Source organism: Vulpes vulpes, chromosome 9 (assembly GCF_048418805.1).
Source record: "Vulpes vulpes isolate BD-2025 chromosome 9, VulVul3, whole genome shotgun sequence".
Lineage (NCBI taxonomy): Eukaryota > Metazoa > Chordata > Mammalia > Carnivora > Canidae > Vulpes > Vulpes vulpes.
The window spans coordinates 99,764,300-99,787,365 of record NC_132788.1 but is presented as its reverse complement, the minus strand read 5'-3'; the positions used below and the strand labels follow the sequence as shown (position 1 = coordinate 99,787,365).

The 23,066-nt window shown below is 46.4% G+C and overlaps 1 protein-coding gene across 5 annotated transcripts; it reads left to right on the top strand.

The window, feature by feature from the left end:
• The first annotated feature begins 1,698 nt into the window (after positions 1–1,698).
• On the top strand, positions 1,699–22,815 carry LOC112913138 (cytochrome P450 4F3). 5 transcript variants are annotated; one of them, XM_072721340.1, is made up of 13 exons: positions 1,699–1,833; positions 2,184–2,382; positions 6,120–6,264; positions 7,345–7,398; positions 7,490–7,617; positions 9,708–9,829; positions 10,596–10,866; positions 11,890–11,956; positions 12,180–12,309; positions 20,342–20,475; positions 20,570–20,634; positions 20,834–20,916; positions 21,334–22,815. In XM_072721340.1, the coding sequence occupies exons 2-13, from the start codon at positions 2,185–2,187 to the stop codon at positions 21,509–21,511; spliced, it is 1,575 nt and encodes a 524-aa protein (XP_072577441.1). In that variant the 5' UTR covers positions 1,699–1,833; position 2,184; the 3' UTR covers positions 21,512–22,815. The 5 variants fall into 5 exon arrangements, with proteins under 5 accessions (XP_072577441.1, XP_072577438.1, XP_072577439.1 ...); XM_072721337.1 differs by lacking the exon at positions 6,120–6,264 and adding an exon at positions 4,377–4,521; XM_072721338.1 differs by lacking the exon at positions 6,120–6,264 and adding an exon at positions 4,377–4,521 and having other exon boundaries at positions 1,704–1,833; positions 2,142–2,382.
• The last annotated feature ends 251 nt before the right edge of the window (positions 22,816–23,066 follow it).

The following is a 23,066-nucleotide window of genomic DNA, read 5'->3' as shown; positions in this document are numbered from 1 at the left end:
CTTTGAGCTCTGCAACTTGGGCTAGAGGCTTGCCCTCTCTGAGCCTCAGTTTGCTCTCCTATTAAATAGGGTATCTTTCCTCCTGTGGATGCCGTCACCCAGGTCTCCCTGTCTGATCCCAGGCCAGTGGCCCAGAGAGCTGAGGGGAGGGTGATGCATTACCTCATTGGCAGAACATTTGGCATCCAATAGTTTACTTTATGTAGAGCACCTGGCGCACAGAAGGAGCATTTTATGCACAGCTTCTGGCACTCAGTGGACTTGCTTTATGTGGAGCCCCAGCACATAGTAGGTGCTCTTTACGTAGTATGTTGGGCACTCAGTAGGTATGCCTGATGTAGACCACCCATCATACTGTAGTCAGGATTTATGTTGAGTACACAGCAAATCGCAGGTACACTTTATGTAGAGGATCTGGCACACAGTAGGCATGTTTTATGTAAGGTACTTTGCACAGAGTAGGCTTATTTTCTGTAAAGCAGCTGACACATAGTATGTATATTTTACATAGAACACCCAGCACACAGTAGGTGTGCTTTACATAGTGTACCTGGCACAAGTAAGTGTGCTTTAGGTAGAGCACCTAGCACTTAGTAGGTATGCCTTAGGGAAGGTACCCAGCGTACAATATGCACGCTCTAGGTAGAACACCTGGCATACACAGGAATTGTGCAGAGCACTTGGGACACAGAAGGTGCACATTGTGGGGAGTATCTGGCACACAGTGAGTGCACTTCATATGGTGTACCTGGCACACAGCACACTTCATGTAGAGCCCCAAAATGCACTGTAGGCACACTTTTTATGGTACCCTGCACACAGTAGGCCCAGTTTACGTACAGTTTTCTGCAAAGAGAAGGTTTACTTTATGTGGAGTGCTGGCACCCAGCAGCACAAATACTAGTTGCCATCCCTTTCTCTTCACTGTGGTTTTTCAGAGGCTCCTGATCCTTTCTATGTTCCTGTCTTCCTAATCTCAGGCCCTCATCTGACACCCATCTCCCAGATGGCAGTACTGAGCCCACAGGGGGCTGGCACAGCTCACAGACCCAGGCAGGAGGAGCAGAACTCCACCCAGGGTCTCCCAGCTCTGCTTCCTCTATCTGAGCCCCACCCTCTCCTGGATCCTTCGGCCCCCACATCCTCACCCCTCCCAGGTGCCCTCCTCAGACTGGGCCCCTTACCCCTCCATCTGATGCCGGTAATCCCCAGCCTGGCCGGTTTTTTGTTTCTGCAGTCCTATCTCAACCAGGTCCCTGGGCTTCTTGGAGGCAGGGCTTGAACTCCCGCCAAGGTGTGCAGTCCAGAGGCCAGAGGCTTCCTGATTCTGTGCTGGAAAATCGTGCAAGCCACCCTCCTGACTTACATGTAGAGGGAGGCCCCAAATATATTTTTGGGACAAGGCTGGCATGATCCTGTTCCCATGGCACCTGAACTCTGAAGTTCAAGTTTTTACCAGCCACACAGGCCTGGAGAGGGCAAGTGTGGCTGTTAACGTGGGGATGCAGAGTCACCTTTACCCATCCCCCAAACCACCACGCACCCCAAGTGGGAGGTACTGAGTTTGAGGTTCTAGAGCTCAAGTGCTCTTGATAATACTGAAGCCTCCCTCCCCAGCCCACCATTTGGACCACTGCCAAGTAGGGAGGAGGTAAGCAGGCAGGCAGGGATTGGCTGGTTTAGCCTGGCCACTGGCAGTGTCCCCTAGGTCAGCGGCCAGAAGCAAAGACTTTCGGAGAGGAGAGGAGAGGAGAGGAGAGGAGAGGAGAGGAGAGGAGAGGAGAGGAGAGGAGAGGAGAGGAGGCTGTGTGGATAAGCTGCTCCTGACTGAAGGTACGAGGCTGGGTGTCCTGGCCCCAGGTGGGGAAGGATTCTTCCCAAAGTGGGGTGGCTCCAGGGAGCAGCTGTCCTGGAGTGAGAGGGGCTACTCGTGGGTGATTAACTCTCTCTCACCCTGTCTCTTTCTCTCTCTCACTCTGCCTGTTCCTCTGGAAGTCTCCTGAACCTCCCCCACTTTGATCACCCTCCCTCCCCCCACACCATGTGGACAGTTCCCAGCACTCCCCATTTGCCTTGTCCCTCCCATCCTGGGCTCTTTCCCTCTGAAGTGAGCAGTCAGTGAGCTCACATTTCTGTCCCAGACCAGGTCCTGAGGGGCTCACCCTCTAATCCCTCTGCTCCAGGATGTTGCAACTGAGCCTGTCCTGGCTAGGACTGGGGCAGCTTGCAGCCTCCCCATGGGTGCTCCTGCTGCTGGCGGGGGCCACTTGGCTTCTGACCCGGATCCTGGCCTGGAGCTACAGCTTCTATGATATCCGTCGCCGCCTCCAGTGTTTCCCACAGCCTCCAAAGCGCAACTGGTTTTGGGGTCACTTGGGCCTGGTGAGTATGGGTGGAGGATGGGTCTGGGGTGTCAGGAAATGGACTTCCTGAAGGTTTGGGAATGATGCTCAGGGGTTGGCTGGGGTCTGAGTCAGTGGAGAAGCAGGGAGGCTAGTGGAGTCTTCCTTTTTCACCCACTCATTCTTCTGCTCTGCCATCCAGGCCATTTGCACATCTTTGTCCTCCCACCCTCTGCCTGTTTTGGATTTACTTCCTGCCTCTCTGAACCCACATTATTGTCCCTCTGAGGGCTCCCATGGTGGGCTGCACAGGGCACAGTCCTCTGGCATTCCCAGGATCCATGGTTACCCTGGAGACCTTGTCAGGGACCCTGTCCAAGGTCTGCTCCCTGCCTGGCCCATTCCCTTGTGTCTGCTCCCTACCTTACAGGAATTAGTTATGACCTCCCCACCTTACAGGGTTCTAACTTCCCACTCACACCTCTCCCCAGGCCAACTTCCTCTCAGCTTCCTCTTCCCTGCTAAGATGTTCCAATGGGCCCATTGCCCAACCTGAATAAAGATAACTGCTCACTTCTCTTTCCAGAAGCTTTCTTTGAGTCCTCACCAGCGATTCAGAGGTTGACCTTGACCTGGGTCTGCTCATGCCCCATTCAGGAGTTAATTGTCTCATTACTTATCTTCCACCTATCCAACTAGATAGTTGGATAGCTGCCCTGGGGAGCAGACACTAGAGTGCACAGTCCAGGGGCTAGCATCCAGCAGGCACTGAAAGTAAGTGTTTGATGACATAGATGGTGAACTTGCCATCACCGGCCATGGTCAAGGCCAAAGGGATGAGCAGCTAGCTCCTCCCATCTCCAGGCAGGCTGAGGGCACAGCTCACCTTAACTGCCCAGGTTGAGGACCATAGGTAGGGGGAGGACTTCCTGTGATTTTTATTGCTGATTATAGCTAATTTGGAACGGGGGCATTCTGAGGCTCATTGTGAAGGCTGCCTGAGATTCTGGGTCTTGGAATGTTCCTAACAAACCTTGGGGGTAGCAGGAATGTTATAAAGTTACTGCTCCCCCTCCCCCTCCAGGGCTTGGTCATGGATGCTGGTCTGGGTCACTCTTCTCTCTAGTTCCTCTTGCTGTGTGACCTCAGCTGAGTCACTCTCCCTCTCTGGACTAATCTCATTAAGTTCCCCAGGGTTCTTGGGGAGCAGGGGGCAGTCACAATGGTGAAATGCCTTCTGTTCACCTGTCTGGAGCACCTGAGAGCTTTTGTCAGGCCAGGATGGGGCATCCTGGAGGGATGGAGGGGGACTGGAGAGGATGTCTCCCCAAGAGCTAACCCTGCCCTCCTTCTCCATTTGGTGGATGTGGCTTTGGTGTCTTCATTTGTAAGGGACACAACTGATCAGAGTCCATAGGATCAGGGGACACAGGTATGAAGAGATAGATGATAGATAGATAGATAGATAATAGATAGATAATAGATAGATGATATACAGATAGACAGGATTCACTATGTACAGCCTGGTAGGCAGTAGGGACTCATAGGTGGGAGCTGCCCTCCTGTCTGATGAGCAGAGTTCACATCTGTCCCCTGGGGTTTACCAGGACTGGAAGGGCTGCAGACCTGTCACCATGTCATGTGAGGAACTGGGGGCTGTGTGGACTGGCCAGGACCTAACAGGATGCGGGAATGAGCCCTAGTACAAGTCCTGAGGCCGCTCTGCTGCCCACAAAACTCTTGTATGGGGACCTCTCTGAGTTTGGAACCACTCCCAGGACCAGAAAAATCCCACTTCTCAAGCCAAGGTCAGCCTCTCTGTGGGGAGAGAGCATGTCTTCTCCCTGTGTCCTTGGATTCACCCTTGGGATGTGGAGAGCCTCCAGACCCATCTGTCCTCAGAGAGAAAGAGGGGGAGGAAGCAGAGATTCCCTCCATCCACGTAGAATCTGGACACTCTGGCCACTGTAGAGGCTGCAGGGGGCCCTGCTGTGTCTTCTTCTGTGGAGGTGACATCCCCTGTCTTGCTTGTAGGCCCCCCCCTCGGAGCAGGGCTTGAGGGTCATAATTCAGCTGGTGGCCACCTATACCCAGGGGTTTAAGATGTGGATGGGCCCCATCAAGCCCCTTGTTGTTTTGTGCCACCCCGACTTGATCCGGAATATCACCAGTGCCTCAGGTACTCTTGCAGAGCTTGTGGTGGTGGGTGCCTTGATACAACCCAGGGCTTCCAACGCCTCCACCTCCACCTTCCTTGCACCCCCTGCAGGTCCCTGGGCCCTCCTCCCCTCTTCTCTCTTAGCTATATTCCTCTTCTCTTCATGTATTCAGCAATTCCCCTTTCATCCTCTACTCCCTCCACTGCTCCCCATCCTCCACTTCCTCCCCTGCCTGCACCATGAGTCCCCAAGAGACCTCATTCCAAGGCTCTGTCCTGGAATAACCCTCAGTCATGATGATATGGGTCTAGACAAGAGATCTGTCACCTGGTGAAGTAAGGATTGGCCAGATGGAATGGTGCAGCAGGCCACAGGTGAATCAAGGCCTCTGCTGGGGCAGGCTGGAAGACTTCCTGGAGGAGTTACTGGACCTAGATCTGGGATGACAAGTAGAAATTTTTTAGAGCAGAGAGCAGAGTGATGCAGTGGGTACTGATAGCATCTGAGGTCCCCTGCCAGGTCTGGCCTCATTGTCACCCATCTGCAGGGCCAGAGCTTTGAGGTTTGGCAGCTGGTGGAGTACCTGGGCTGCTGTTTCTGTGACATCCACTTCTGGTGGGTTGATTCCTTCCACCTTATCCTACAGCTTGTCTACTCCAAGTTCATTGCCCTCCCACTCCAGGCCCCAGGAATCTCCCCCTTAGGGAGACCCTACCCCAGCCTGGCTTCCGTCCCTTATCTTCTGCTTCTTTCACCTCCAGACAGACCAGGCTGAGCAGGTTGATGAGCAGCACCCAACAGAGACCTTGGCTTTGAAACTCAGGTTCTGGGTGGCTTGGAAGGCCCCCAGCTTTTTCTGGCTGCCAAGGTCTCTTTCAGTTGTGAGTGGTGGAAAGTCAACCCTGTATAGTCTAATCAAAGACAGGCAATTTACAGTGAACTTCAGGGATGTTGTCTTCAACATGGCTGGATCCAGGTCAAAGAACATCATCAAAACCTGTATTAATTTTTTTTGGTTCTGTTTTCCACTGAGGTGTTTCCACTCTTATTCTTGTAGATATGAGTCCAAGAAGTTTAACTCCTGTGGAATCGTCAGCTTACTGCCACAGTTCCAGGAAAAGTTGCAGAATTCCCTTCAATTTGTCTGGTCTACAGGGTCAACTTTTCATTTAATCACTGTGATCTGACCACCTGATCTTGGCAAGAGTAGATTCTCAGAGTTGTGGTTTTGGGGCTCAAAGCAATTCAGTGGCCAGGAACGGAGATCCTGGATTCAGGCAGGGCTGGGTTTAGATGTCAGGAATGCACTGGGAGAATTATCTGGGAGAGTAGGCAAGTTACTTCATCCATCAGAGCCTCAGTTCTCTTACCTGGAACATGGGGATAGAGAGAAGCCAGGTGAACATAGTGTTTGGAATCCAAAATGCGGAATGACCCTTTTTGTTCTTGTAACCAAGGGACCCTAATTGTCATATCGATGGACCGGGGAAGGATCCTAGGAGGAGGCTGGGCTGCTGGAGGGATTTCATGGGGCTCAGGGCTGGGTCTTAGCCCAGCAGGTCCTTCTATTTGGCCACCTAGAAAGAGTGTGAATTGGGTCCTCTTTGTTCCTTTCCAGATTCAGAGCTCAGAGGAAGGTCTCCTGTACACACAGGACCTGGCAAGCACCTATGGGGATGTGTGCTGCTGGTGGGTGGGCCCTTGGCATGCAGTCATCCGCATCTTCCACCCCACCTACATCAAGCCTGTGCTCTTTTCTTCAGGTAGACACCCCATGGTCATGGCTTGCTCACAGCTGAGGTCTCTGTGCTGCTTCCAGCTTGGCTTGTGACCTAGAAGCAGCCAGGAGGGAATGTTCAGAGATGCCACTGTCTCTGTCTCACCTGGATCCTCACCTGCCAGACTTCTTTCTGGTCATATCTGCTCACACCTAGGGTGTGATTTTGCAATGTCTGTTGTATGACCGTGTCTGGTCTCTTTTATGTTTCTACCTGCCTCTGGTTCCACCTAGAATACATTATGCTTGGTTATACCTGGTATATGGTTACTCCCGAGCCATATGAAGATGGGCTTACTTGTGTTTGGTTCCGCTGTGGCCAAGAATATCTGATGCCATTTGAGATGTCTGCTCCTCCTGTTGGTCATGTCTGAACCAAGTTTGGGTTTTGTCTGCACTCCACAACCCAGAGTTCTTCTGAGAAATGTCGAAGACTATGTGAATCTTGTCCAGGGTAGGTCTTAGATATATCTGGGTCATATCTGGTCCACATCTGTGACATTAGTGGGGCCATAATTAAGTCCTCCCTGGGATCATCTGTGGGTCACCCTGAGGTTGTGTCAGATTGTCTTAGGGTCCATGTCAGAACATGGTACATGATGTCAATGTGTGCTATGCATGTTGTTCCTTGTCAGGACATGTTAACACTGGTTGGGGCTATGTGAGAAGTCTCGGGAGATGTCAGGGGGTTCCAGAACAGATGTGGTGTCCCAATTCCTTGTAAAGGCATATTGTGGGGGGCTAATTTATGTTTTGGTGTTTTGAAAATGTTGGACATGGTAGAAGCCATGTCAAGGTATGTTGAGGAATGTTCTTGCATGTTAGGGTGCATCTAATTAAATGGGGGTGTGTCTGCAGGCCTTGTCTTTGTTGCTATGTGCTGTAGCCTGGTCTGGTCTCCCCTCATCTCCCTACTCCTCTTGTTTCCTCTGCTCTTGTTTCCATTCCTGCTGCACTGGGCTTGGAGGGGGTATGCAGACCCCTGGCTGGGAGCCCTCACCCCCCCAAACCCAAAGCACTTCCTCTCCCTCTTTTTATGACCCCTGATTGTCCTCATTTATGTCAGCTGCCATTGCGCCCAAGGACATGGTCTTCTATAGCTTCCTGAAGCCCTGGCTGGGTGAGTAAATTGGGTAAAGGGGACTGAGGATAACCTTGGGGACTCAGTGGAAGGCACTGCCCTTGCCACTCCTTGTGGCTACCTCTACTAGGGGATGGGCTTCTGCTGAGTGCTGGTGACAAATGGAGCAGCCACCGCCGCATGCTGACACCTGCCTTTCACTTCAACATCCTGAAGCCCTATGTGAAGATTTTCAATTACAGCACAAATGTCATGCATGTGAGTCTCTTGAAACCAGGGTCCCAGCTGAAGCCTTGGGGGTGATGGGGGCTCTGTGACATCTTGTCTGGAATTTTGGTTCTTCTGGGTTAGCTTTGGGGCCATTGATCTTGCTCTCTAAGCCTCAGTTTTCTCAGCTGTACAATGAGAATAGCAGCCCACACTTTGCTGGGTGGTCAAGATAATGTAAGATAGTCACGTTCGTGGCACATAGTAGGTGCTCAGAAGATGTTAGTTTCTATGTTTCCCTTACAAAGAAGCTTTGGAACCAGAGACACAGTTGAATATCCATGAACATCACATAGTAGTTATTACTGAATTAATGAACCACTTCCAAACTCATTGGTCTAAAACAATGAATGTTTATTATTGCTAACAAGTCTCTGAGTCGGTTCGCTGGGTCTTCTGGATCTGGGTAGGGTCACATTTACCTGTGATCAGCTGTGGGTCAGGTATTACTTTGCTGATCTGAGCTCTCACATGTCTGGGGCTTGGTGGCTGCAGGCTGATCTAGGTTGGTCTCAGCTTAGACAACGGAACTTTCTTTAGTGTGATTCTCTGCCTCCAGGAGGCATCACAGGCTTGTTCACATGGCTGAGGCAGGGGTCAAAGAGACTGAGAGAAAACTTCAATGCCTCTTGAGATCTAGGTTTAGGAAGATCACCTCATCATTTTCACCATGGTCTATTGGCCAAAGCAAAGCAAAAGGTCAGCATAGAATCCAAAGGTAGTGAAAGGGGCTCCATCCCCTAATGGATGTTGCAGAAAAATCACACTGCAAAGGGTATGGATACAGAGAAGTGAAAAAATGGAAGTGGGGATTTTGTAAAGTGCCTGGGATTTTTTTTTCATACTTGCAAGCTGAAGAGTGAGATTATTATTGTTTTGTGGATTCTGTCAGAAGACATGAGACTTCTGTGTTAGAGACAAAGAACAGTTTATTACTCATGGCACAGCAAGCACATAGGCTTCTTGGTTTTCAGTTTATTACTCATGGCACAGCAAGCACATATGCTTCTTGGTTTGCATTCTTGGTTTGCATTCTTTCTTCTTGGTTTGCACATATGCTTCTTGGTTTGCATTCTGATGACCTCATGAGGTCATCAGACTTCATGAGAATAACACAAGTGGGCTTCAATGCTTATATAGTATGTTGCATTAAGAGGAGGTTTAGGGAGTCCAGGGGGAAACAGTACCTTATCCCTCAAGGGTGTTTGCTGCAAACACAGCTCTGGGTCTTGCATTTTTTGGCATATCAGCAAGAATATGCGGTGGTGTTTGGGGTCCATGGACTACCTTTCTCAAAAAGGAGACTTTTTCTTTCCTTTTTTTTTTTTTAAGATTTTATTTATTTATTAGAGAGCAAGTGAGAGCAGAGAGAGCACAAGTGGGAGGGAGGAGCAGGCTCCCCACTGAGCAGGGAGCCCTGATGTGGGACTCCAGTCTAGGACCCTAGGATCATCACCTGAGCCAAAGGCAGATGCTTAATCAATTGAGCCACCCAGGTGCCCCCAAAGGATATTTTTTCTTAACTTGTAACAATGAAGATGGTGAAAGCTAACTTTTATTAAGTACTTACTGTATGCTAGAAACCACGTGCATATTTCATGACATATACTCTCTGATTTGATTTTTACAACTCTATGAGGTAGAGAGGATCTTGTCTATTACAGGTGGTGACAATGAGGTTCAGAGAAGTTAGGGAGCTTGCCCACATTCACACAGCTAGCAAGTAAGCTAGTAAGTGGAGCTTGGATTCCAACTTGGTTTCTTTGACACCAGAGCAAGTCGTCTTAACTGTTACTAAGTTTTGATAGGTGGATCCCAGAGGGCAGTGAGCTGAGCAAGGGCACACTGAGTTTAGAAGGCAGAACCAGAATTTGAACTCAGATCTCCTGACTCTCAGCCATGGGGCCTTAACTGTAACAATTTCTACTTCTACCCAAGTAGAAGTAGTCTCGGTCCTCCCTGGGGATGGTTGTCTGGGGCCAGGAGGCTAGGTTTGGGGATTCCATCTTGGTGGTTGGTGTTGGGGAGGGCTTTCAGAGGAGGCAGGTTCCAGCCCCAGTTCTGCTTCCCTCTCTGCCCAGGCCAAGTGGAAGCGCCTGGTGTCAGAGGGCAGCACCCATCTGGACATGTTTGAGCACATCAGCCTCATGACCCTGGACAGTCTGCAGAAATGTGTCTTCAGTTTTGACAGCAATTGCCAGGAGTAAGTCTCTGCTCAGGGTCTGAAATATTAGCCATAGACCCAAGGGAGTAGATGGGAAGGGAGGGATGATCAACACAAGCAGAAGGGACTTCCTGAAGGAGATGGATCAGAACTAGACATTGAGGGACAAGGAAGGGAAAGAGAAACAGTGATCCTTTAGGGTAGGTAGAAATGTGTGATAAAGTCCAGGGGGCTATGATGAGCAAAGCATGTGCCACAGTGAGGAGTCTCTTTGGGAATGAGTTTGGAGGCATTGGCAGAGGCTGTATCTTAAGGATATTCAAAGACTAGGCAAAGGCACTAGAATTTTTTCGAGTTTTCTCAGAGGCATGGGAAGTGGTTGAGCATTGAGAGTCATGGGGAAAGCTGTTCTTGGATTTCTGATTCTAGAGAAGACCAGCCATTGTGTAGATAGTGGATTTTGTTCCAAAGAGATGCTAGAGTAGGGAGGGAGCTGGGTCCATTGACCTAATGAGAGAAGATAAAGTCTGAGGTGTATGGAGATGGAGGAGAAAAGTACAATATCTCAGCTGGGATTTAATGGGTCAGGGGCATTGAGGCGGCTCACAGCAATGGGAATCAGGGAAGGAAGAGAGTGTGGGGAGTCATGTCTCTTGGGTCATCCCTACCATGTACCTGTGGGACCATCTGTTCCTGGATACCAATTTTTCTGATGGGAGGTAGCTCCCAGCATCTGGTGGGAGGCATTTTTCTCAGTCTTCAGATGAGCTAAGTTGTGGCCTCCTTTCATGTCCTCATCCTACAGGAAGCCTAGTGAATATATTGCTGCCATATTAGAACTCAGTGCCCTTGTGGCAAAACGGCATCAGCAGATCTTCTTGCACACGGACTTCCTGTACTACCTCACTCCAGACGGACAGCGATTCCGCAGAGCCTGCCGCCTGGTGCACAACTTCACAGATGCTGTCATTCAGGAACGGCGCCGCACTCTCCCGGTTCAGGGTGTTGATGACTTCCTCATGACCAAGGCTAAGACTAAGACTTTGGACTTCATTGATGTGCTCCTGCTGTCCAAGGTGAGTTTCTCTGGGATCTGAATTCAAGAGGTAGAATGGACCTTGATTTCAAATTTCACACTGAAGAACTTACACTTGGCCCAGAGGGTACTGTGTGCTTGAGAGCCAAGGGAGGTGCTTGAGAAAGGGAGGGATGGATTATGGATATGTTTTAGGGATTTGTATGTGGAATCTAGCCTGTAGGGGTCTTCTAATTCTGAATCTGTGACCTGAGATTTTACTCTTTTACTCGAGACTTTGCTTAATAAGGTAGTTGTGTGTGTGTGTGTGTGTGTGTGTGTGTGTGTGTGTGTATTTATGTACCAGAACCTGGATCAGAGAAGCCCATTTATTACTCACAGAAGTAAGAGTAGCCAGAGTAGAACTGTAGCTGTGATTCCTCATTCTAAGATTCTTCTGGGAGCTATCTGATGCTTTTATCTGTACACGCAGCCATGCTCCATCCCAGAAGAGGTAACTATACATTATGAAGCTTGGAACTTATATAAGACTGCTGACACATCTGCACCTTCTTCTGTGTGTGTGTGTATGTGTATGTGTGTGTGTGTGTGTGTGTGTATGTATGTGCATCCATGCAAGTGATGACAGAGAGAGAGAGTTAGAATCTAAAGTCCACTTCACGGAGAAGGCAGTCTATAGGTTCTGTTGGGTTTTTTTTTTGCCAGGGGAGATGAGGAATCTCTGGATTTACTATCCTAGAATGTAATCCAGGTTGCCAGTAACTTTTTTCCAGAAAGTTCTCATCATGTAGAAACAGGGAAATATTCATGGATAACTGATTCTTCTCACCAAGGACAAAGCAGGAGGGAAAGAGGCCAAGCAGGAGAAGAACTGTGGGGTGGGGCCTCTGGTGATAGTGAGCAAAGGAGGTTTAAGGGTGAAGGGTCGGCTTGGGATTCTGGATGGATGAGAGAGCTTCAGAGACTGTCTCAGATTATGCTCAGGAGCTCTCAAAACTGATATGATTTGGGGTGTGTGTGTGTGTGTGTGTGTGTGTGTGTGTGTGTCTTACTTTCTCTCCAGGATGAAGATGGAAAACAATTGTCAGACAAGGATATCCGAGCTGAAGCTGACACCTTTATGTTTGAGGGTGAGCATCCCAGTGTGGAACTATAGGGGGGCAGGGGACTGCCAATCCGGGACACTTGGCAGGTGGGTCCTGGATTGGACCAGGATTCGTCATTGGGTCCTTCGCAGGACCACCCCATTCCATCCCATCCTCCCATCCTCCCTGAGGGCCTTAATTAAAGGCGCTGCCCACCCTCTGGTGCTGAACAAGCCCAGAGACCCAAGCCTGTCTGGCTGCCTCTCAGGCCATGACACCACAGCCAGTGGCCTCTCCTGGGTCCTGTTCAACCTGGCAAAGCACCCAGAATACCAGGAGCGCTGCCGGCAGGAGGTGCAAGAGCTCCTGAGGAACCGTGAGCCTCAAGAGATTGAATGGTGAGTGCAGGTCCTTATGGTCTATTCTCGAACCCCTCTTATTGGCTTTGCTCCCCAGCTAGGGAAGGGGAAAGATCTTTTGGTTAATTCTGTCATTATTATTTAGTGAGAATAAGAGCAGAGCCCAGAGGCCTGGTCTGTACCCAGCCTGTAGAACAGGGGAGAGTGACAAAGATCGGGGCTGCTGAGAGAATTAGTGACAATGTATGAAGGCAGATGATGCCACTAAGTACACATTCAGTAAGTGAACTTCCATTCCACTCTCTTACTTTTCTCTCTTAAATCACATTTTTTTCTAAACATCCTCACTCCCTAAATGTTTGCTTCTCTCTTGCCTTCAAATTCCTTCCATATTGTTCAGTCCAGGTTTCATGGGGGATATGTGGTTTTAAAATCATTCTATTCCTGTCCAGGAGAATTGCATCTTTATCCATCCAGTCCCCATTCAGAGAACACTGCCAGTCTGCCTTTCTCTCCCTAGTCCTATATTTTCTCCAATTCTTACTAGCCCATTCTGTGTCATGGAGACCCAGGAAGGACCCAGCCCTGGCCCTTGTCTTCCAAGAGCTCTAGTCTGGTGTGGGAATTGTCTCACGTCAGGACACTCCTGTTCCACATGGGCTGAGCTAGGGTGGAGAGTATGAGAGGCAAGGCTAAGGGTAGAGAAAGTGCCTCTGTTGAGACCCTGAGTGATGATCACTAGATATTTGGGGATAGTTGGGGTGCAGTTAGTTCAAGAAGACAGAGTGGGGGCAAAAGTGAAAAGGAAGGGAAGAAGGGAGGAGGGAAAGGAAGAAAAGAAGGGAAAGGATGGAGAAAAGGAGATACAGGGAGAAAAGGGGGGGAGGGAGGAAGTGGGATGAGAGAGAGAGAGTGAAAGGGGGAGGAATAAATGGAGGGAGGGAAGGAGAGAGAGAAGAGACGCAGACAGGTAGACAGACGGGGAGAGAAAAGAGAAAGAGACACTGATTCATGGTGAGATGATGTGGCTGAGGGATGGCAGCAGGGGTTGGTTGTGGGAGACTTTAGAAGCAATGTCACTGGGTCCAATTGTAACGAAGGGCAATAGGGAACGGAGGGAACTGTTTGAGCAGGAGGAGGACAGGTCCGATATTTCTAGGGCTAGTGTGGGGAACATACTGGAGAGGACAAGTTGCAGCATCGGGACCAGGGAGGGGATTCTGAGGTCTGGGCCAGGAGCTTGGGGATATTGAGCAGGCATTGGACTGGACAGGCATCTCGTAGGTAATATTTTCCACTCCAGGCCTTCACTCAGCACAGCAGTCCCGTGAGGCAGAGTAGAGAAACACCTTTATGCTGTTTCAACCAAAATTTCAAACAGACAAAACTGTACACGTGGTTTTTTAAAAAAAGGTATATAAAAGAATATTTATAATCAGGGCACCTGGGTGGCTCAGTTTGTTAAATGCTCAACTCTAGCTTTTCGCTCAGGTCACGGTCTCAGGGTTGTGAGATTGAGCCCTGTGACCATCTGGCTCCATGCTGAGCATGAAGTATGCTGTAGATTTTCTGTCTTTCCCTCTCCCTCAAATAAGTCAATAAATCCTTAAGAGAGAGAGAGAGAGAGAGAGAGAGAGAGAGAGAGAGAGTTTATAATAGAAATGAACTTTTTTCTTAATCCTTGCCCTAGGAGTAACTCCTGTCAGTGATTTCTTGTGGACCATTCCAGAAAATATCTATCCTATATCGACATTTATATGAAAACTATCTCACTACCCCCTCCAGTGGGAATTAAGGTCTACATGTTAGCAACGTGTTTTTTGAGATCTTTTCTTTTCTTCAAAACATGAATGTTCGAAAAGTTTGGAATCACAGAAACAATGATGAGAACAAATTCTTCTTGCCTTGAAGTACCACAAAGGAGACTACAGTTATCATTGATGTCCTCCCCCCCCAGCTGAATCCCCTCCTGTCTCCCTAGGGGTTTCTAGACTCATTGATTTGTCATGTGTCTTTCCATAATTATCTTCCTTCTTCCTTCCTTCCTTCCTTCCTTCCTTCCTTCCTTCCTTCTTCCTTCCTTCCTTCCTTCTTCTTTCTTTCTTTCTTTCTTTCTTTCTTTCTTTCTTTCTTTCTTTCTTTCTTTCTTCCTTCCTTCCTTCCTTCCTTTCTTCTTTCTTTCTTTCTTTCTTTCTTTCTTTCTTTCTTTCTTTCTTTCTCTCTCTCTCTCCTCTCTCTTTCTTTCTTTCTTTCTTTCTTTCTTTCTTTCTTCCTTCCTTCCTTCCTTCCTTCCTTCCTTCCTTCCTTCCTTCCTTCCTTTTTTCTTTCTTTCTTTCTTTCTCTCTCTCTCTCCTCTCTCTTTCTTTCTTTCTTTCTTTCTTTCTTTCTTTCTTCCTTCCTTCCTTCCTTCCTTCCTTCCTTCCTTCCTTCCTTCCTTTTTTCTTTCTTTCTTTCTTTCTTTCTTTCTTTCTTTCTTTCTTTCTTTCTTTCTTTCTTTCTTCCTTCCTTCCTTCCTTCCTTCCTTCCTTCCTTTTTTCTTTCTTTCTTTCTTTCTTTCTTTCTTTCTTTCTTTCTTTCTTCTTTCTTTCTCTCTCTCTCTCTCCTCTCTTTCTCTCTCTCTCTCTCTCTCTTTCTTTCTTTCTTTCTTTCTTTCTTTCTTTCTTTCTTCTTTCCACCACCTATCTCTATCAGCTTTCTTTTTTTTTTAATTATTTCTTTATTTGAAGGGAAGAGGGCTCCGGGGAAGGGAAAGAGCAAATCCTAAGCAGGCTCCATGCCCAAAGTGGACCTGATGTGAGGTTTAATCTCAGAGCTTGATCTTAGGACCCTGAGATCATGACCTGAGCTGAAATCGAGTCAAACACTTAACTGACTGAGCTACCCAGACGCTCCAAGGCAAATGCTTTATATTAAAAATATAATATATGCTAAAATTAATATTTTTGTATAAAAGTAGTTAAATTTATTCAAAGATTTTACCTTTCACATTATTTTTGGATCTTTTGCACAGTCTGAGTATACTGCATTTTTTTATACTTCATTTAAAAAAATTTTTTTATTGGAGTTAAATTTGCCAACATATAGCATAACACCCAGTGCTCATTCCACCAAGTGCCCCCCTCATTGCCCATCACCCATTCACCCCAAACCTCCGCCCACCTCCCCTTCCACTACCCCTTGTTCGTTTCACAGAGTTAGGAGTCTCTCATGTTTTGCCATCCTCGCTGATAATTTCACTCATTTTCTCTCCTTTCCCCTTTATTCCCTTTCACTATCTTCTATATTCCCCAAATGAATGAGACCATATAATGTTTCCTTTTCCGACTGACTTATTTCACTTAGCATAATACCCTCCAGGTCCTTCCACATTGAAGCAAATGGTGGGTATTTGTCGTTTCTAATGATTTCTTTCTTTCTTTCTTTCTTTCTTTCTTTCTTTCTTTCTTTCCTTTCTTTTCTTTCTTTCTTTTTCTTTCTCTATTATCTTTTTGTCCATTAGCACATCTTGCATTTCTATATACATACAGTTTGTGACTCGTTCTATTCACTCGACAGTGTCTTACAGCTCCTTCTTTCTGTGTGCTGCATAACTGCCCACAGTTTACTTGGTTCTCCCCTTTGTTGAGGATATTCCTGTTAGTATTCTCAATTATACTAGACATTGCTGAATTGCTTTCCAGAGTTTCTGTGCTGATTTACCTTTCAGCCTGCAGTGTGTGATAGAACTTGAGGGAGCTCTAGTCCCCCCTTTTTGATTGCTGTGCAATATTCTACAATATGGCTGTACTGTAATTTATCTAAACCTCCCTCATAGGTGGATATTTAGATTGTTTCTGGCCTTTTGCTAAAATAAACATGGGGGTAGTCAACATCTGTGAACACCGACACATGCTTATACATGTGAATGTCTCTCCAGTGCCAACTTCAGATTGTCAAAGACAATCTGAGTTTTTGTCATTTTAATAGCAATTGCAAACTTGTTCCCATCAGCCGAATCTGATGTTGTCAGCTTTCCCATACTTTTACCTATGATATTATTGTATTGAATTTTAAATCTTTGCCAATTTGTCATATTTCCTTTTCTAAATGAACATTTCTTTAAATAAGAAGTTTAACATCTTTTTGCACATTTTGAGGGGTTATTCCCAACACTTTTTAATATTTAGGTATAATTGACATACATTCTATTGCTTTCAGGTGTACAACAAACGAGATGATATTTGTATATATTACAAAATGTCTACCACAATTAGTCTAGCTAGCATTTGTCACCATACATAATCACAGAACTTTTTTTTCTTTGTGATGAGGACTTTTAAGATTTATTCTCTCAGCAACTTCCAAATATGCAATACAGTATGATTACCTACAGTATTATTAATGAAAATACAGTAACTATGTAATGCTATACATAACATGACCTAATTATTTTATAACTGGAAGTTATTACCCTTTGACTTCTTCACCCATTTTGCTCACTCCCATCCCCCACTTTTGGCAACATTCAATCTGGTCTCTGTATTTATGAGCTTCTTTTTGTTGTTTGTTCCTTCAGATTCTATCTATCAGTGAAATTATATGGTATTTGTCTTTTTCTCTCTGCTTATTTCCTTAGCATAATGCCCTTAAGGTCCATTGATGTCATTGCAAATGGCAAGATTTCTTTTTTATGGCCGAGTAATATCCCACTGCGTTTATTTCACATTTTCTTCATCCATTCATCCACTGATGGGCACCAGTGGTTTCATAACCTTAGCTATTATAAATAATGCTGCAATGAACATGAGGCTACATATACACTTTTAAAAAAAGATTTTATTCATTTATTCATGAAAGAGACAAAGAGGCAGAGACATAGGCAGAGAGCCGAAGCAGGCTCCCCACGGGGAACCCAATCCCGGGGACTTGATCCTGGATCCTGGGATCACCACCTGAGCCAAAGGCAGACACCCAACCACTGAGCCACCCAGGCGTCCCTACATATACACTTTTTGAGTTAGTGTTTCCATCTTCTTTGGATAACTACCTAGAGGTGAGATTGCTGAATAGTGTGGTAGTTCTATTTTTTAATTATTTTTGAGGAAACTTCATCCTGTTTTCCACAATATCTGCATCAATTTATGATCCCCCAAAGGTGCACATAGTTCCTTTCTCTGCACATCCTCATCAGTATTTGTTATTTCTTGTGTTTTTGATAATAGCTATTCTAACAGCTGTGAGGTGTGAGGTGAGATCTCATCATGGTTTTGATTTGCATTTCTCTGGTAATTAGTGATTTTGAGCACCTTTTCATATCCCTATTGTCCATTTGTATGTCTTCTTTTAAAAATGTCTATTCAGGTCCTTCTGCATATGTTGGTAAGCCATTTTTATTTCTCTTTATGTACGAAATACTCATCTTTTTTATTGTTTCTTTTTTAATTCTTCTGTTTTTTTCAAATTTGCTTAGAATAAATCAGGTAAAAAAAGTAATCCTTTTCTGTCTTGTGTTGCAGAAAATTGACTTTTGACTTTTGAGGGGTGCTTTTGATTAATTTTTATGGAGACAAATTTATCCAAATATTCTTTTACAGCTACACTGTCTTTCCTCATGCTAGGGTTTTGTAGGCTTTCCTTACCAGATGTTAAGGCTTCACTTATTCACATCTCTTTTGTTGCATGGGTTTCTTTTCCTGATCTTCCAGCAGGGACACACTGGGTGTTTGTTTGATCATTGCATCTTCGTGGTAGGTCTTAACATCTTCATGGTAGAGTGAGTTTCTCTTTTTTAATCTTTCTTTTTTGTTTTTATTATTTTTAAATAGTTATTTATTTATCTGATAGGTGGGGAGGGGCAGAGGGAGAGAGAATCTTAAGCATACTCTGTGCTGAGCATGGAGCCTGACACTGGGCTTTATTCCCACAATCCTGATTTCATGACCTGAGCAGAAACCAAGAGCTGGATGCTCAACTGAATGCGCCACCCAGGGACCCCTTGATCTTTCATTTTTAAATTGTTCTAATTCTCATAATCTTTTATCTTTCCAGAAATGTTTTCAAGTAAGGTTATCAAGTTCCTAAAAATATCTGGTAGATTTTCATTTCAATCAAATATATTCTGTCAGTTGACTTGAATATATGATTGAGTGGTGGGAAATGGATTATTTCATGATATGAACACATACCATCCTAGGGTGTGGAAGGAACATCCCCATTTGTGGATATTTGAATACTCTTTAGTCCTTTTAATAAAGTCTAAAATTTTTTCTTAGTAATCTTAAGCATATTTTGTTAAATTAACCCTAAGATACTTCTGTTGCTATGCTGACTCATCTATTTGTATTGAGAGAAATTTAAAATTTCATTTGGAATATAGAGATCTCACATCTTTCTTTGGCTAAACTTCTATCATCATCATCATCATCATCATCTATTCTATTATCTTTTCTAATGGATTATTTCAACATAGAAAAATAATTTTAAAATATACATATACATTTTGTGTTCAGTGAACATAGTAAAAGTGAAGTATGGAGTTTCATATTAAAAATATTTAAGCTCTTGGAATAATTGGGGAGCTACCCAGAAAAAAGTTACCTCAAACTACTTCTCATGTCTTGTAACAAGATAACATCAAGATGGAATAAAATATTTATTTATTTATGTATTTATTTAGTAAAGATTTTATTTATTTATTCATGAGAGACACAGAGAGAGGAAGAGACACAGGCAGAGGGAGAACAAGGCTCCCGGTGGGGAGCCTTATGTGGGACTCAATAACAGGACCCCGGGATCACAACCTGAACCAAAGGCAGACGCTCAACCACTGAGCCAACCAGGTGGTCCAATGGAATAAAATATTTGAACTAAAAAAATAAAAGTGTCTTAAAAAGCTCTAGAGGAAACCATGGGAAATTATCTTATAGCTCCAGAATAGGGATGCCCTTATTCTTGACACAAATCCCAGGAAATCTGTAAGACAATGCTATACTGTTGCATGAAAGAGATACAGAGCTGTGTGCACAATATATAGGATGATACACTAAAATTATTTTAAATGCAAAAAGGTAGCTCTGAAAGGATAAATGACAAATAAGAACCTAGGCAAACTGTAAGAATGGGAAATGGTGGTGTTGAGTCATAGAAGTGGGGTTTTATAGTTTTCCAGTTTGAACCACTTAACTATATCAGCTATTAACAGTTATAATCACCACATAATTTGAAGAGGATCAAAGAAAAAGATCCAACTCCCTTATTGCATGTTCAATGTCTATAAAAGTTTTCTGGTGTATTCTCTTGTGTTTTCTAATCATAGAATCATAGCTGGCAAAAATGACACCTTTACCCCCACATTTCTGACTGCATTACGCTCCTTTTTTCTCTTGTCAATTGCATTAGCTAGTATCTCTAGGACCATGATAGACAAAACATTGGATCTGTTTCTGCTGTTTCTTACTCATTTGGCTTTTGATTTTGCTGTCTTGAAATAAACAGTATTTAATTTTTATGCAAATTTGTAAACCTTTTTAGGATTTCCTTTGGGTGTTATGTTTTGCTCAGAAAACCTTCCAAAAACAGAAAGGAGAAAAAATGAGTGGGAAATATCAGAAAGGGAGACAGAACATGAGAGACTCCTACCTCTGGGAAACGAAGTAGGGGTGGTGGAAGGGGAGGTGGGCGGGGGTGGGGGTGGGGGTGACTGGGTGACGGGCACTGAGGGGGGACACTTGATGGGATGAGCACTGGGTGTTATTCTATATGTTGGCAAATTGAGCACCAATAAAAAACAAATTTATAAAAAAATACAGAAGAAAAAAAAAAGAAAAGAAAACCTTCCAAAACCACCCAGCTAAATTTTCTCACCTACTTCTTTGGTCCTGCTTTTCTTTTTTAAAACCACTTTATGAGGTATGATTGACATTAAAAAAAAAGCTGTACATATTTAATGTGCAGGGCTCAGTAAGTTTGGAGATACCTGATCCACCTGGAATTTATTTTGTTGCAGGGAGAGAGGATCTCAGGGGGCAGTAGAGGACTGGGAGGAAGGGTCTGTGTTTTTGCTGCCTGGATAATTGTTGGGGGGCTTCCTTAGGGACGACCTGGCCAAGTTGCCCTTCCTGACCATGTGCATCAAGGAGAGTCTGCGGTTGCACCCACCTGTCACAGTCATCTCCCGCTGCTGCACCCAGGACATTGTGCTCCCAGATGGCCGGGTCATCCCCAAAGGTGCTCACAACCTCAGGGGGAGGAGCCTCCTGGGAAGGAAGGGGGCCAATCAGGCAGGGGAAACCCTTCCTGACTGGCTCTCCGTCTCCCACAGGTGTTACCTGCCTCATTAGTATTTTTGGGACCCATCACAACCCATCCGTGTGGCCAGACCCTGAGGTACTGCTTCTCTCCCCGTCCCCATGTCCCCATGGCCCACCCTCGTCCTTGTCTTATTCCCCAGGAGGACCTAGGGGAGGGAGCAGGGTTCTGACCTGGAAAATCAGACACCACCTACCCCCATCATACACAAGTCTGCCTCTCCAAAGCTGGCTGTCCTGGGAAACCATCCAGCAGCCCTACCTCTCTGTGCCCCCAGGTATACAATCCCTTGCGCTTTGACCCAGAAAATATCAAGGAGAGGTCACCCTTAGCTTTTATTCCCTTCTCTGCTGGGCCCAGGTGAGCCAAGAGGGTATGTGAGGTGGGAATGGGGTGGTGGGGGCAGGGGTCTGGGACTGAGATCCCAGGAACGTCTGTGGGAGAGGGAAAGGGGGGACGTTGAGGATGGCTCTCCTTGTCTCCCCTCCTCCGGAGGTTAGGAGTCAGGGTCTGGGGAGTGGGGGCGGCTGGGTCCAACGAGGGGTCCGCGGGGTGCTCAGCATCTCTGCCGCGCGCGCGCGCCTGCGGGCCTGAGTTCAAGGCTGGGGTCTGGGCCCAGCTCCCGGGGTGGACGGGCAAGCCCCCAGGGGGGTCCCAGGCACGTCAGCCCCTTGTGCATCCCTGCGGGCGGCGATGCGGGTCCCGCCCGGGCTGGGTTCTGGGCGCGATGGGCCCTGCCGGGGTCCCTGGCGAGTGCGAGCCCCCCTCCGCCCTCAGGAACTGCATCGGGCAGGCGTTCGCCATGAGCGAGATGAAGGTGGTGCTGGCGCTCACGCTGCTGCGCTTCAGGGTCCTGCCCCACGAGGAGCAGCCGCGCAGGAAGCCGGAGCTCATCCTGCGCGCCGAGGGCGGACTTTGGCTGCGCGTGGAGCCGCTGAGCGCGCGCCCCCAGTGACCCGCCAGCTCCCGCTGGGCCCAGCCCGACCCGCGCGCCTCGCCTTGCAGGTTCCCGGGAGTAGAAGCGCGTGGTCTCCCCCGCGCGAGCCTCACGGGGAGCCAGCAGGGGGCGCGTGGGCCCCGCGGGAACGCCGGGGTGGGGGTGGGGGTGCGGGGGGGAGGGGAGGCTGGGTCTGGGCCGGGCCCTGACAGCCCTTCCAGCTCATCCCAGATCCCCGTCCTGATGGCAGGTTCTCCTAGAATCAAACCCGTGGTTGCTCCAGATTTCAAATGCACAGGTACAAAATACAACAATGCAAAGCATGCTAAAATTCTAGCCTCTTATTTAAAAAAAAATTCTAGCCTCTCCATGGAGTTTCTCTCAATTCAGCAACTGGGAAGGGGGCCTTAGATTGCCTGTCAGCACCCCTGCGGGGAGCATTTCACTCTCGCTCCTGGGTAATGTGGCTGATTAATAATCAAGGGCTTGATATCCCCCCCCCCCCCCCCCCCCCCCCAGGAAGTAACGCAAACGCCGTCAGTTACAGCGCTCAGTTGTAAAAACCAGTTTTCTGGCGCAAACTCTTTGAGAAGTTGATTGACCTCTTCCTCCTTGCACATGACTTCTCATTGACCTTTCCCTAGAAATCTCCCTTGGAGAGAAAAAACTGGGTATATGTGCTTTCTGCTAATTCATGGCTTATGGTTCTTCCCTGGCTCCTCCTAAGATCATGTTATCCCCCCCCCCTTTTTTTAGTAAATAAAATTTAATACAACTGTATAGTCAAATAATAATGGTTAAAGGACATTTTATTAGATACAACTTTTAAAAAATTAAACTATGCACAAAGTATATTTAAACAAGGCATATTAGTATTAGTGTGCTACAATCAAATTGAGAGCAAAGAAGTACAAAGCATTTTTCGCTGTGAAGATATTGGAGCCTCTGACTGAAAGCAAATGACATTTGGCTGCCATCGGTTTGTACAAGTTGTAAAGCATATTATGCTTTTTTTCCCCAACACTGTAATTGTTGTCTTACACAGCTCCAGAAATTCTCAAAAACTTAAATAAAAGAAACTGGGGGAGGGATGACGGGGAAAGCAAGATCTGGAGCATGAAAAAGTCTGTAGAAGGAAAAAAAAATAGTACATAAGAATGGAGCAAAAATAAGTACATTTACTTTTTTGACATTAGATGTAGGCATTGCAAATGATGTTTTCAAAAGTTTAATCAATGTTAGATGTTTGAATATCTTAAAAAGCACCTTGGTTACAAGACAAACAAGATCCCCGAATATAATAAAACTCCAAACACTGTCGATCCATATGATGTGGTTTTAAGTTTGCGGTTCAGAGCCCATGGCCAAGAAATAGTTCTTGAGGTTTTTGGTGCAGAAAGGGGGTTTTTATTAAAGCACGGGAACAAGAGCTGCTGCCCTGGGATTGTGAGCGGAAAACTGATAATATACTTTCTGATTTGGGGTGGTAATGACAAAGGGAAGTTTCCAAAATGAGTTTCATATGGTAAAGACTCACAGGACACTAGAGGCCTAGGTATTGTCAAGTGAAGGT

Excerpts from the sequence above, each read along its gene's own strand:
- LOC112913138 (XM_072721340.1), top strand. The coding sequence starts at position 2,185 with ATGTTGCAACTGAGCCTGTCCTGGCTAGGACTGGGGCAGCTTGCAGCC. Across the intron at positions 11,957-12,179 it reads TGACACCTTTATGTTTGAGG|GCCATGACACCACAGCCAGT; the intron begins GTGAGCATCCCA and ends GCTGCCTCTCAG. Across the intron at positions 20,917-21,333 it reads CCCTTCTCTGCTGGGCCCAG|GAACTGCATCGGGCAGGCGT; the intron begins GTGAGCCAAGAG and ends CTCCGCCCTCAG.